Source organism: Brachyistius frenatus, unplaced genomic scaffold (assembly GCF_029030835.1).
Source record: "Brachyistius frenatus isolate BFR_SWC_R1_liver_20210118 unplaced genomic scaffold, ASM2903083v1 Contig_40, whole genome shotgun sequence".
NCBI lineage: Eukaryota > Metazoa > Chordata > Actinopteri > Embiotocidae > Brachyistius > Brachyistius frenatus.
The window spans coordinates 1326542-1342003 of NW_027210639.1; the positions used below are offsets into that span (position 1 = coordinate 1326542).

General features: G+C 42.2%; 1 protein-coding gene across 2 annotated transcripts; it reads right to left on the reverse strand.

Annotated features, from left to right (window-relative positions):
* Nucleotides 1–174: 174 nt before the first annotated feature.
* Nucleotides 175–12669, reverse strand: nod1 (nucleotide-binding oligomerization domain containing 1). Of its 2 annotated transcripts, XM_069702111.1 has the most exons (12): nt 12538–12669; nt 10935–11131; nt 10653–10827; nt 7678–9490; nt 7494–7577; nt 6048–6131; nt 5882–5965; nt 5397–5480; nt 5237–5320; nt 3850–3933; nt 3662–3745; nt 175–1484 (listed from the first exon to the last, which is right to left on the reverse strand). In XM_069702111.1, exons 1-12 carry the CDS (start codon nt 12554–12556, stop codon nt 1412–1414), a joined length of 2865 nt encoding a protein of 954 aa, XP_069558212.1. In that variant the 5' UTR covers nt 12557–12669; the 3' UTR covers nt 175–1411. The 2 variants fall into 2 exon arrangements, with proteins under 2 accessions (XP_069558212.1, XP_069558213.1); XM_069702112.1 differs by lacking the exons at nt 175–1484; nt 3662–3745; nt 3850–3933; nt 5237–5320; nt 5397–5480 and having other exon boundaries at nt 5881–5965; nt 7683–9490.
* Between the last annotated feature and the right edge of the window lie 2793 nt (nt 12670–15462).

Consider the following 15462-nt stretch of genomic DNA (forward strand, 5'->3'; position numbering starts at 1 on the left):
GTTTGTTTGGTTTGTTTGTCAGACTGTACAAGAAATACTGGACTGAACACAGAGTTATAAAATCAGCCGTACATGAGCTCCTAGAAGTCAGACATCTTCACGGTTTATTAAAAAATAAATAAAAGAGAATGTGAACTGTTCAGAGTGAAAAAGAAACCACAACAAACATGAATATAATTTTTCTTGTAAAGTTTTAGTTAAAAACAAAAAACAAAAGTAAATCCTCCCATCTTCAAATCTAATTCATATTTTTAAGTGGGAGTCCAGCTGTTTATTTACTGTATTTGTATATTTTTGCACATCACTCGCACAAACTGTAAACATCAGGAGAATCTCTCCACATGCTGAAATGCTCCTTAAAACATTCCTCCTCGAGTAAGTCAAATAATAAATAAAACAGTTGCTGTTCACAGAATATCTTCATACATAACAACATGAACATGTCAGGAAGTCGGCGTGATGTTTACTTCTTCCATTTCCTGTTTTAAAATCAAACTCAAACATTTTGTCAAACTTTCAGGTTAAACTTCCCCTTCACGAAACATGAAACATTCACTTCAGTAAAAAATAAAACAAGTGAAGAGTCCACACGAGTTTCAGTAAATGAAATGGTCAAATGGTCCACAACATTTACACTGAAAACATAAGGAATAATAATAATATAGCAAATTATACACAGTAAACACAAACTCCATGTTTTCTCAGATATTGATATGAAACAGCGTGTGCACATGCCTCACAACCACTCCACTCTTCAGAGGAAAACTTGTTCTTTTTACTCCATTTATTGGACATCTTTAGTTACTTTTCAGATTGAGATCTGACTGGTGATATAATAATATAACAAGTTTTTAAAATACAACACATTATCGAAGATTTAATCGATAGTTTCCAACCTGTTTAACTTCTGACGTCTTATAAACAGCTGTGTGTGGTCGGGGCAACATTTCAGGGATTTTTCCCTCTAAACTTCTCACATGGTTTTATTTCAATTAATCCTTAAATTATTTTAATATCTCAGCCAAAATCCAAGATCAGACAAAAAGTCCAGAAGCTGAAAACATATTTGTGGATGAGAACTTTTCCTCCCCCAGTAATCATGTCACCACCCCTCACATTTATCTGGATAGCCCTTGATAGAAAACTGGATAGAAAATAGTTCAAACCAGCAGCTGCTGACACACTGATGCTTCACCGTTAATAAACCAATGATGTCATATATAATAATACATCAGTCTGAAGGATCAAACCAGTACTGATACTTTAATCCTTGAACTACGTTTTGCAGCTGATACTGGTGTACTTTTACCTCTGTAGGGTTTTTCCTGTGATGGAATACTTTCACTTTGCTGCATCGGTACTTTTACAGACGTTGAGGATCTGGGTGGTTCTGGTTCTGCTTGGTGCCCGCTCAGTTAAACCGCAGCCGCTTCTCTGTCTGAAACGGTTCCTGTTCCTCTTTAGAGAGCTGGTTTCCCTTCACGCTGTAGAAACATGAACAGACGCCATCATGATCAAAACACATCCAGAGGTATGTTGACACATACAAAGAATTTGACTTTGGTTTTAGGTTCGCTCTCAGCATCCAAAACAAAACAGACAGTCAGACATAAATAGACATATAAAGCATAAATAGACATATTTACAGAATAGAAATGAATAAATATATACATATATACACCTAAAACCATGGTGCAATTGCACCTAGAGCAAATTGTGCTGATGCGGTTGGGTCTAGTGCAAAAAGGTCCAGTGATGTAAAACATTTGAACTGTTTAGCAGAGTGACGGCCTGCGGATAAAAACTGTTCTTGCTTCTGGTGGTTTTGGCGCACAGCGATCTGTAGCGCCTACCAGAGAGGAGGAGCTAGAACAGCGGGTGTCCAGGGTGGGATGGATCTGCAGAGATGCTCCCGGCCCGTTTCCTGACTCTGGATGTGTAGAAGTCCTGAATGGAGGGCAGGTCGGCACCGATCTCTTATAAAACACACTCACTTAAATTCAGTCTTTGCTGTTTGCTTTCAATTAAATCCTCAATGTTTCTGGTCAGATTCATACAGTCACACAGATTCTGTATGTTCCACCAAATTCATTGATTTCAACTTTGTTTCTGAGAAATTGAATTTGGGCAGGTGGACTACTTGAAATACTACAATACCCATGAGCCTTTGCCAACATCTCTATGTAGAAGAAGCCCATCAGTCACAAACATAAACTGTATATAAAAGTCTTCGTAGCTTCCGGCTTTAAAAAAATGAGGCCGATGCAGAAGTGCCTTAAGCTGCAATACCAGCGAGTGCCACTAGAGGCTGGCTCCAAAAATCCTCTGACTCCATAAACTCCCATTCAACTTCTCTCATTAAATTCTCAGTCAATAAAATTTCTCCACAAAGTATCTCGGTGTTGTTAGTTAAAGTCACTCCTTCTTATTAGTTTTCTGGAGATCCGTCTGAAAATAATCCATCATTTATTAGAAAATAAGCTTCTCAATCATGTGTTTTTGGGGGCATGTCTGTTTGATTGACAGGCCTGTGGTGCAGTCAGGTTACAGCTATCGCTGGGCGGGACTTAGTATCATCAGGTTTCCAATCAGATCAAGTCAGATCCACCGCTCACTCCACCGCTCGGAGTCACCTGATCGTGTTCATGCATAAAATGAGTTTTTCACACATGGATCCTGAAATAAGTCGCTCCACTTTGCTACTTGATGAGCCGAGTCAGTTCAGAGCCGTCCTTTCAGCAGCAGACATCAGGCATCAGCAGGCTGGATCAAAGTTTCATAGAAAAGACTTCATTTCAAAGGTTCACGGAGGGCAAGTCCCTCCAAGGGTAAGCCACATGGGTTTGGGTTTGTTCATGCAGTCATACTAATAGCAAACCAAAGGTCAACCACAATACAAAACTAAAATAAAAATCCGGAGCCACGCACATCAGGTCCAAAAATGTATATTTTGTCTGAAGTATAAAAAAAAACTTGTACAATAGCATGTAGTTGAAAACTGGAAAAAAAAAAGTGACTTTTTTTGTCATTGTGGACGACATGCTATACAGTATGACTTTTTTGTCATATTTGGGACGACATGGTATAGTAGGACTTTGTTTACATATTTTTGATAACATGCCATAGTATGACTTTTTTTTTTTTCTATTATTCCCTGACCCGCTGGCTCCCCGACATGCAGCATTTGAAATAATATTGCTGCTTGTCATATAAATCAAACCAAAATCAAAAGCAAATCTATAAATCATGAATAGTATTTTTGATAATCATACATGTTTGCCTCCCTTTAAATATGTCCCATTGTTTTCCTACATACTGGTCCTTTAAATTACCGCTGGGATTATTTTTTTCTGCTAGTTTACAGCAACTAATGTTCGCTTTTGTTTCTGATATTTCGGTTTACTTTCATCATCTTCTCCTCCACTTGTACGACATTTTAGTGTTTATTATGCTGTGATTCCAACTGTTCAACAACAACTTGTATTGTCTCACTTTAACTGTGACACTGTCTGTTATTTTTTATAAAATAGAGAATTTACAGTTATTTCCCATTTTGATAAACGGATACAACCTCAGCGAGGACAGATCTGAAGCCGTGACTCTGCGCCGCTGGTTCAGACCTCGCGGAGGTAAAAAGAAGACACCTCGAACCGATCCTCACCAGATCTCTTTGAGTCCCGTGTTGTGAGCGAGCGCCTCTGCCAGCTGTCTGATTCCCTCCACAGTGAAGCGGTTGTTGATCAACCTGCAGACACATTTCCACAGCAAGTGACTTTCTGAGAGTCTGAGCAGGATGTCCGGCAGCTTCGCGGTGAACTCAGCGTGATCGTGCATGTGTGTTTTCTTTACCAGAGGTGGGTTAGAGTGGCGTTCATTCGGATCAATTCAGCCAGACGTGGAGCTGCATCATCGCTCAGCTCGTTCTGCACCAACCTGCAACACACAGACAGGTACTGCACTTCACACACGGGCTCACTGTACATCAGAGAGTCCAGTTTTAATCAACCCAGCTGATCACACAGGCAGCGTGATGCCTCACAGCCAGAGGGACGAGTCTATTTTTCTGCCTTCTGATTGTTGTTGTGCTGCTGCTCAGTCTACAGCCGCCGGGCCTGATTCACTGAAGGTCTGTGTGTGAAAAATCACGTGCAAACTTCCCACCACCTGCAAAAATATGTCCCAGCTGATCGACTAACGACGTGCAGTTTAACACACGGTGTCCATTTTGCGTGTTTGCCTGAAATGTAAATATATGAATTTAGCACCTGTTATGATGTTTACTAAACCTGACAGAAGAACTATTGATCAGTGTGTATTTTAGTACGACCGAAAGGAACGTATTAATCAGATGCACATCTGGAGACGGCTGCTCTTATTGTGGTGAGAAGGAGACTCCTGAGAATATGTAGAGAACGTGGTTTTACAGCCGTTAAGCATTTCTGATAGAGGCATAAATTATTCAGACATATCGTCTGTCCAGAGATGACATTTTTGAGTTATTGAATGAACTGAGTGAGGATTTACAGCCAACAGCATGCTGTAGGTATCACTGCTGGGATATCTCAGTCCTGGTCTTCCTGTGAGCTGTCCATGGTCCTGAATGTGTCCCACAGAGTTAACAGGTAGCTTCATAAGGTTCACTGAATGAAAGTCAGTGAACCTGAATGAAGTCAGCTGTTCATCACAGAAAAAGCTGGATCAGTATTTGTTAGAGGATCTCATCTTTTATTTAAACACGTTTTATTATTGAGCCTTTTTTTAAAACAATATTTTCACCTAATATCTTGCCATCTTCTCTTAATTATAAGTCGTTTTTTGTTTTTCCCACAGTATTGACTTTCTTGCTGATAATGGTCTATATAGAGTTTTGTTCTTGTTATATCTATATTTCTTAATTTCAATTTGATAAAATGTCCTTTTACTTTTGCGACCGCAGAAGTAAATCAGGCTCTCTGTGTAGAGGATGGATTTATTATCAGAAGTGAAGACTGCATTCAGAGATTGCTCTCACTGCAGAATGAAAGCTGTTCGTGTGTTAAATGAGCCAGAAAAGTTTTCCAACCGGTTTTCTTCTGCATTGTGAGGCCCAGCACACTTCTGCATTAGTGTTCCTGCATCGGTCCCTCTCATCGACAAAATAAAAATCTGTTTCAGGTTTTAGAAAGTGAACAAGTGTCGGCCAGACCCAGCTCTCTGAATCCGTCCCTGATGTGGACTCAAAGGGAGACCTGCTCACCAGAAGATCCTGAGGACTCTGTTCTCCTTCAGGGCTTCTGCCAGACACTTCCCACCAGACGACGTGATGCCGTTGGCTGACAGACTAGAAGCACAAAAAAGAGTAGCGATTTCAGTCAGTGAGCTCAGATGATCATTTGTTTATGTTCTTATCTTCTGACCTGAGGTTGGTGAGATTCGGGTGGTTCCTCAAAGCTTCAGCGAACGCTTCTGCACCTTCGTCACCGATACTGTTCCCCCACATCCTGGAAGCACACACATCAGAGCTGCTTCAGGAACACACAAAGCCTGTCTGGTACTCTGCTGTTCTACAACGAAGGATAATCAAATCCTAAACAACTCTTTCCGATATACCAGAATCTACTCCCTGAATGTTTTCGGCTAGAAAGGACAACTGAAAATGGATCCGATGTACATCATCATGTCATTTTATTCAAACAAACATTGTTGTGCTGCTTGGATGGCGAGGATAAAGATACCTTCATCTCACCCCAAAAGCAACATATTTACTCAGATGTATGCTGCTCTTTAACCGAGGATGCTGTTTTCTATCATACAGCACCACTTTCATGTGATCAGCTGGTTATGAATACCTGGATTTCCTGAGCTACAACAGCAGAGAAGTATTAGGAATATGAATTCTTACCCCACATCAAATATCGACGTGCTCTTCTGTACTGCATTGGCCAGATATCTCCCACCAACACCGGTGATCTTGTTTTTACCGATCCTAAACACAAAGTAATATCAATTTAAGTGACATACAGCAATAACATATTTATTGGAATTCTTTTTTTTAAATGTTTATATACTTGACAACTCGTAGCTTCGGGCATCTCTCGATGATCTGAGCGACCAGCTGGGCTCCAACATCTGTGATGTGATTGTTGTAAAGCCTGAGGACACAAATATAAAGAACAGATTAGCTATGAAGAATTAACTGGACTATTATTTTCTCAAATCATTAATTCATTGTTTAGTTCATAAAATGCTGTAAAATACAAAAAAGTACAAGGCACAATTTCCCCGAAGGGCAACATCTTCTGATACCTTTTTTTTACCTGAAAATATTCAATAAACTGCAACAAAAGACAAAGTAAACCAGCAAATATTTACAGCTGAGAAGCTGAAACTGATGAATGTGGGCATTTATTCATAAAAATGTATTTAAAAAACATGATGTTTATGATTAGTTCATGATTTGTGGATCAACTAATCAATAAATTGAGTAATTGAGCACAAATGTAATTTATGGACTAATAAAACGTATTGTTGGGGCAGTACCCAAACTTTATTTGTTCATTAATTTTGTGCCACACGACAGCAAAAACAGGACACCTTAAGCAACATTTAGCTTCCACTGCTTCCTGTCAAAAAAAATATATATATGAAAGAATACAAAAATAAAACTTTCATAGAACAGCAGAGAAGAATACTCCCACATTAACATATAGGTCTACAGTATAGTTTCACATCTGAAGTTAATTCTGCTCTGCTTCTTAATACACACATATTTAATTTGAACCAAACTGGGCCTGGCAGAATGGTCACAGGTGTTTCATCTGAGCTGATCAACAAAGCGGAAACGCTCAGTCACAGATAATCGGTACCTCGACGGTGGTTCTCAGCTTCCTATGTTAACTCAGGCTTTCTGCTTTCGGTTCTGAGTGCATTCACATAAAAGAGGAGGACTTTGCAGCATCTGACCAATCACAGACATGGACAAGTGTTCTGACTGCAGAACGACATATTTTACAAACCAGAAGAAAACTATGATTTCAGAAAAATATAAAGTTAAACACAATTCCAGCTGCTAAATGAAGGCAGGATGTGCTGGCTGGTGAATTTGTTGAAAGTCTTATAAAATCACGTAACCACTGAGTGCACAGGAAGATCTGACTGTAATTACATGTGCATATTTCTTTAAATTAATATATTCTTAGATGTAGTCTCATAATATGTATGAACCTTTTAGTCTTATTCATACACCTGCAGCCCCGGAGGTGTAAAATACGAAATAGAATATAAAAACATAATTGAAAGCAGAAGGTAGGTTTACTGTCAGATCTTAGAAATAGAAGTGCAACGCTTTAGTGCTTTAACCAGTCTCTGTTGTCGGATCAGTAAAAAACACAAAGGAATAGAATCTATACCTCAATCTGCCCGATCCTACCACATCCAACACGATGACTGCGACAGCTGACCGTTCCATCATTGTCTGATATCACATGAACTGACGTGGAAGGATGTTTACTCACCCCAACACCTCGACAACTTTGTGTTTGCACAGCTCCTCTGCAAGAACCTCGATGCTGCTGTCTGACAGGTGGTTGACGCACAACCTGAAGGACATCAGTTCGATCACGATCAATCAGTCTGTCCAATCAGAGTGTCCATCGGTGGAGACTAGATGGTAGTGTAAAACATGTTTAAACCTCTTACCTCACCACTGTCATCTTGCTGAAGGAAGGTCTGAGCTGCTTCACCCCAAAGTCTCCGATGTTGTTGTTGTCCATGTCGAGCCCCAGCAGCTTCTGACGGTGCTGCAGCACAAAGTTGAGGGCGGTGCAGTCGCCTGAGTAAACGTTGCAGTAGCCCAGCTTGATGAGGGTGGCCGTGATGCCCTTCGCCGTCACCTGAGCGACGTCTTTGCTCCCCGTCTCAAAGATGCACCTCAGCATCCACAGGAAGTTGGGCAGAACGTGAACCTTCTTCCCCTCGTCACCGTTGTAGTGAGGTAATCCGTGCAGGTGGGACCGGACGCTCGTAGACAAGTAGGACTTCAGCAAGGCCTGTTTCTTCTTTAACAACACGGGAGACATGATGTGTCCCACCAGGCCTGTGTGACTCTTGGACAGCAGCCCGCACAGGAACAGATTGGTGAACTGAAGGTGCTCGTTAGTCGTAAAGGGCTTCTTCTCCCTGGGCTTGGAGGATCCGCCGGTACAGAAGCCAAAGGGCAGACAGGACGTGTTTCTCCTCCTGCTGCACTCGGTGAAGAACTTGAGGATGGAGTCGGCAGCGGCCTGCTCATCTAACACAAGAGCGACCGCTGCCAGGAAGGACTGGAGGGTGATGTGGAGGAACTCAAAGGTAGCGGGGCTCCCACTGGCTTCAAACTCCCTGACAGGTCTGAGAAAGCCCAGAGACAGGTCCTCCTCCGTCAGGCCACACCCACCGACCTCCTCCTGGCTGCAGATGAAGCTGCCTCTCTCCATACCCTGCAGAGCCAGCTTGGCAAACGCAGCAAGGGGCCTGAGTCCGGCTTTGAAAGTCTCCGAGGTGCAGCGGGTTCTTTTCTTGAGTAGAGATGGGGCCGGCGAGGCGAGGCGGCTGAGGAAGACCTCGGACAGCAGGAGGAAGATGTCGGTGAGTGTGATACAGGTGTCGGGCAGGTGGAAGCTGTCGTGCACGGTGTGGAGGTGCCTGAAGCTCTTGAAGACGATCCAGCAGAACAGCGGGGTGGAGCAGAGTCCACAGAGGTGGGGGCTCGCGTCCAGCTGGACCGACACCAGCTCCCGGTGCTCCTGATCCTTAAAGTGCAGATTGATGTAGGTCTTCAGGTGAGCCAGGGAGAACCCGCGCAGAACCACCTTCTTCCTGATCACCCTGCTTTGGATCTCGATCCCCGTCCGGGCCGTCAGCACCTTCTGGGAGCCCTTGAGGAGTTTCCCGCTGAGCAAGCTGACGAGCAGCTGCAAAGGGTTGGCCTTGTCCTCCGGTGACACCACCTCAGGAAAATTCATCCTGTCCACATCCTCCTGGATCTCATCATAGCCATCAAAAGTAAAAACCACCTTCTCCGGGAAGCGCAGGATGTAATCAAAGACCTCATTGTCCAGGTCGTGGTTGGGGTAGCAGTTGTGTTTGAATAAAAGATCTCTGAGGGAGATCTGCTCCGAGTCCTTAAAGATGCTGAACATCCTGCAGCGAAACCTAAATAAGAAGATGGCGTCCGTCTGCAGCTCCTTCTTGGACCAGAGGTTCTGGAGCTTCTGCAGCAGGATGGACTTTCCCACACCAGCGTCCCCCATCACGTAGATGATTTCACCCTGCGGATTGAAGACCGCGTCGTCTCCCAGCAGCTGGTCCAGACTCTCCAAGAAGCCCAGGCTCTCATTGCAGTCGTTCAGCAGCTCCATCACCGTGTCGGTGTAGAGTTCATCCAGCCGGGTCTCCTCCTGCTGGCCGTACGACATGATGAAGCTGGTGTCCTGCCTCGCTTCATGTCGCAGCTTCTCACGGTATCTGCTGACTGACAGGACGCAGTGAGTTAGAGGCTGTTTTCTGTTTAGGACCAAACGTAGTTTTTACAATTCAAAAATGGATCTGTGAGAAATCTCTCAGGACATTAAGGGTGAGCCTAACTTCTACATGTTTAAACACTCTGTTTCAGTATCACATTGACACGTCTTCCCTCCATGTGGATCAGAACTACAGTCTAACAATAACCATCAGTGACGTCACCCGTTGGTCTGTGATCGGCCGTTATGAATCCTCCAGTTCAGATTCTGTCCGTCACCATCTTGCTAGTTCGGAGCGGTTTGGAGCAGGAAGTGACCATATTTGCACGAGCTGGGGGAGGAGCCAGAAGTGGATCTGACTGATCTGATTGGAAACCTGATGATACTACGCCCCGCCCACCGATAGCTGTAACCTGACTGCACCACAGGTCTGTCAATCCCCCACAAAACTTTTTATTTTTTATTTTTTAAGTTTATTTTCTAATTAATGACGGATTATTTTCAGATTGACCGCCAGAAAGAAAACAAATAAGAATGAGTTACTTTAGCAAACAACACTGAGCTAACTCGTGAAAAAATGTATTAACTTCAAACTTTATGAGAGAAGTTAAATGGGAGTCTATGGAGTCGGAGGCTTTTTGGAGCCATAGACTTTATATAAAAGTGTTTGAAGCTTCCGGGTCTGAAAAATGAGGCCGATGCAGAAGTACCTTAAGCTGCAATATCACCGAGTGCCACTAGAGTTTGGCTCCAAAAATCCTCCAGCTCCATAGACTCCCATTCAGCTTCTCATAAAATTCTCAGTCACAGTCAATAAAATTTCTCCACCAGTTATCTCCGTGTTGTTAGCCTCATTTTTCAGACCTGGAAGCTACGGACACTTTTATTGACAATCAATGATTCACACATTGAATTTAAAATGTTAACACCAGCTTTAACAGTGAAGTGCTACTTATACATAGTGTACAGTGTATTAGTAAACACAAACAACCATAAAATAAGTTACATGCTGTACTTCAAATTGTAATGCAGGTTTTTTCAGAACATTTCTAATCATCATTTTATGTAGGTAAATGAAGTAAAAACACTTCTTATTAAAGAAACATCCTCATGAAATCTATGAAGTACCAGAAAGGACATTCAAAGAGCAGCGTGAGTGTTGGGAACACTTACTGGGATCTGTGTTTACAACGTTCATCACTGTTACGTTCCTGCTGGGGTTGTAGTTGATCTCTCTCAGCCATGGCTGGAGGTCTATGTATGCATCATAAACTTTATATATGATGAAGATGAAGTATTCACAGGCCTCTTCCCCTTTGCATTGGACAAGCTCCAGGATCTTACGCACCTGTAAAAGAATAAAAGAACATATAAAGTCTGTGTTTGTTGAATATACAGTATATTTTAAATGAAGATGGACTTTTCTCAATAAATGTGCTGCTCTGGTGTTCCTACCTGGTCTGTCTTGGTGACAGTTCTCTGAACGATCTCGACATCCTCCTCACAGAGGAAGCCATTGGCCAGCAGGTTGTCCAGGACGCACTGAACGCTCCTCAGCCGGGACACCAGGAGCTCTCTGTGGTAGGTGAGCAGGCTGAGGCACGACACTCTGGCTTCTTCTGTCTCAACCATACTGACGTCACAGCAGTCGCCTTTGTGGGACAACAGGAGATTTTCTGAGCTGTGAGAGTTTCACTTTAGACATGTACAAATGTTTCTAAATCAGTTACAACCTGCCTTTTACTGACTAAAATGTTGAACCTCAATGACCTCTATTGAACAGAAACACAGGCAGCTGTTGTGCTGAGCAGACAAGAAACAGACACTTAAATGTATTCACATAAACTTGCAGGTTTACAGGTGTTTGCAGTACAAAACTTTTTACAGCTTAAGCCTACTGCACAATTATGATCATATACAAATAGGCCTTTGCACCCGTTTAAACACACTGTGAATGCAGCATGAGTCTTGATCCTGATTGGCTGCTGCATAACAGTCATTGATCAGGACAAGTTGATGGATCAGTACAGCAGCTGATCAGTATTCTCATTTTTTTGATTGATTGACTGTAAACCCTCCACCTTCATCCTCCAGTCTTCAAAAGAAACCTGTATGTGAAATTATAGTAATAACAGACCGAGATAGTTTTAGTTCCTCTTTTGTTTTAAGGTTTAATTTTATTAAACGCATCCAATTCCTTCCGTGTGAAAAGTGAATCCGGTCACACGGGGGAAAACTTTTCTAACATTTATTCCTCATCAGTACTGAACGGTAACTTTCAGGAAGGTGCTACCAAAACTCTCGAATTAAACAAAGGCAAAAACCCTTCAACCAGAAATCGAAAGTAGAAGCAAAATAAAAATAAATGCAATTGCGGCAATAACTTGTAGATACAAACTCAAAATATGGATTAAAGTGCATTTTCAACTCCGTTACACGAGCAATTAGCAGACAGCCTAATTATTTAGTGTATAAAATATCAGAAAATAGTATTAATTTCATAATTCTAGTTACTAATTTTATCTGACTAGCTGTCTAAGGTAACATTTTAGAGACAGCATTGAAATTTGGATATATTTCCTTTAAAAGAAGAGCACTGATTTATTGCTTTGGACGTTTTTCTGTTTAAAGAAGATTTGACACAGAAACACAGAGTTCACCTAATAATTTAACTTAATCTGACTGACGGCTGTCTTCTTACGAAATATTTGTATATATATATATTCTCCCTCTATTGAAACAGTTTTGTCTTCCTAAATCTTCTAATACCTGCGGTTGTTTACCAGACGTCACGCCTGACATTCACATTCATAACACTTGACTGACACTAATCCATCCAGCTAATCCACTTTCAAAGATGGTAACTTCCCTTCGTGCCAAATTTAATCCCTGAAAGTTTAGTTTAAAAAAACTCCTGTAACCAGGTGAAGCAAACGTTACAGCAGCTGTTCGATTACATCATTACGTTTGATCTACTGTGTTTGTTATGAAGTCATGTCGCCCGGACCAAATCTAACTGTACTGTACTCCACACTAACTTTAATTAAATGATTCTTACCATTGTGCTGCGTCCACATAGAAAAGATGAAAACAGTTCAAGCACTTTAAAATAAAAGGAGCAGACTTCAGTTAAACGTCACGTGCCCGTTAGATGACATTAAATCCACCGTACAGCTGTGAAGGCGACAGAAAACCGTCTGCTGTAGGAAGTGAATGTAAATTATTATCAGAGCGTCATTTCTCCGCGGGATTTCGCAACCGGGCGTGATACGTTCAAAGACCCACGGAAATATGGCGATTAAAGGGGTCCTATAACTTCAGCTTCTTTAAAATGAATGAATGACTGCATGAATGAATGAATGATGAGAAAAGGTCTGAATGCGACTGAGGAATTTCAAACGATTTAGGATTTTGATTCATTCATGTCGAATGGGTAAACAAATAAAGAATGATGGTCTTTTGTGGAAGTGTACTTGCAGCCGTAGCTGCATTCAGTGTTTCTTCCCTTTTTCTGAAGGTTATAAAAAAAAATCCCTGACCGCTATTAAAAAACAAAAACAAATATCAATTTACTCTACGAGCAATACAAATAAACAAACGTGAGTAAATATTTTACTACAGAAATAACAATATATATATATATATATATATTTTAAAACACTTTAAATGTGTCCTGTAGATTTGATTTTTGGACTGAGGTTAGGTCCATCCACTTAATGTTAAGGCAGAAATAAATGCAAATAGCCTGCTAAAATAAATAAATAAATGTACAAATAAATAAATGTGCAAATAAGTAAATGTAGACATAAATAAGTAAATATAGAAATACAGAAAGAAATAAACAAATAATTGTAGACATAAATAACTAAATAAATGTAGACATACAGAAAGAAAGAAATTTAGAAATACAGAAAGAAATGTAGAAATACAGAAATAGCCAGAATAAATGTTGATATGTGGAAATGTAGAAATAAATTCAGCACATTTGTGTGTGTCCCTTTTCATCACCAAATAGTATTTAATTTCATTGATGTATTAAATTATTTATTCCAGCATTTATGTGAATTTAAGGACAATCACCTTTCTTTTAATCTGGGAAATACAATTTTAATGTTAAAAACATGTGTTAGAATAAACATGAAGGACGATCTTGGGTTCCTGATGATGTCACTCTTCAGTCGTTGTGGTGCAGCAGAACATCGACCTCAACATGTAGGAACTAGGACAACAACTTTCTTTTGGTGTGTGCTTGCGTCTTTCACATGGTCTTTCTGCAGAATCGTTTGGACCGTCAGAACCAGCAGCAGCTGAAGTTGTTGGTTCAGGGCTGGTGCTGGGTGCCTCTTGAACTGAGACTTCTTCATGGGTTTCAAAGGTTCTGGTTCTAGGTTCTGGGTCCGCTCTCACTGTGTGGGATGACGTCACATCCTGGTGTGGGACTGTGTCTCTAGGACTCTGTCTCACAGGGATGAAGCGGTGTTTCAGACCTTCAGTGGGGATGATTCTGATTGCTGGATCCACCTGCAGCATCCTTTTCAGCAGGCTTACAAACGCCTGCGTGTCCTGCTGCTCCGAGTCGGTCTCCGGCTGCATGTGGTCCTGGGTGATATGGTCCAGACAGGTGTACTTATCGGAGATCATCTTCACTTGTTGGCTCTCCTTGCCTGTTGTTTTGGTGTATTGACTTCGTGTTTTCAGCATCCACTTGCGGTTTTTGGTGTTTCCTACCCTCTGAAAATATTTATGGCTGTAGAGCCCAGCTTCCAGCAGGTGATCACCTGGCAGACCGTGTATCTGTGTGATGACTCTCACGGCTTCATATTCACAATTGCAGGGATACAGGCGTTGGCCAAGGTACAGGTACGCCCCCACGCAGCCCAGAGACCACATGTCCACGGCTTCATTCAGCGGGAGGCCCAGGAAGACCTCGGGGGCCCGGTAACTACAGGGCTGAATGATGACGCCGCTCCTGAGCTCAGAGACAGGGATGGCCAAACCAAAGTCAATGAGTTTGACCCTGAAGGGCTGTTCAGGGTGATTGACAAGCATCACATTGTCTGGTTTGATGTCTGCATGCAGCAGACCGATGTTCTTCAGCTCGTTCAGAGCCTCCAGCATCTGCTGTAAGATGAGCCGGATCTCTGACAAACCCAGCGGCTCATCTTCTCTCTGTTTCATCAAGTCAAACAGATTCATGTCCAGCATCTCCAGAACCAAACACATGTGGCCTCTGTGCATGAATGCTTCATAAAACCTCACCAAGTTGGACTCATACAGGTTCAGACTGAGGATTCTCTCCAGAGCAGCCAGCTCTGTCCAAGCAGCCCTGACTTCTGACCTCCTGATGACCTTCACTGCCACATCCTGCAGGTTGTCTAATCTGATACAGCAGACCACCTTGCCATAGACCCCCTGTCCAATCAGGTTCTTCACCTTGTAGTCACATGATTTACCTCTCAGGAGGGACAGCTCAGACAGCTCCACATCATCTGGTCTGGACATGTTTTACACATCTAAATGTTTTCCAGCTGAAGCCTGTTCATGGGGTCAGTAGTTCTGTGGTTCTGATAGTGAATATGACACGCAGTTATTGTGACAACGACGGCACGTGACGTCACAGAGGGCCGAATTAAACGTGTTTTTTTTTTTTAAGTAAAAAATCCGATCAGACCAGAGTGAAGTGCGGTAGTTTAATAATAATAGATAACCATATTCCCGACACATTTTTGCTGTCTTTCTGATCGAAATGTGCATATCAAAATGAAGGAAGTTAGGTGCAAAGGACCGCTGTTACGTCCTCCAGACCCCGCGCATCTCCGGCAGTTTCACCCGCAGTTGGTGCTGAGAGGACGGCCGGACCGGTGCCGTCTGCTGGGCTCTGGACCGGATCACCGCGCGCTTCACCTCGCTGACGGACTCATCAGTAAATTGTCGTTTGAGTGAAACAAAAGCAAAATAATTTTCAATCCCATCCTGCTGACCT

Bases quoted from the DNA above. Each gene is read 5' to 3' on its own strand.
- nod1 (XM_069702111.1), bottom strand. The intron at 9,491-10,652 runs GTAAGTGTTCCC...GCGTCCTGTCAG, and splicing joins CGTTGTAAACACAGATCCCA to TCAGCAGATACCGTGAGAAG. The intron at 5,321-5,396 runs GTCAGAAGATAA...TTGTGCTTCTAG, and splicing joins CCGAATCTCACCAACCTCAG to TCTGTCAGCCAACGGCATCA.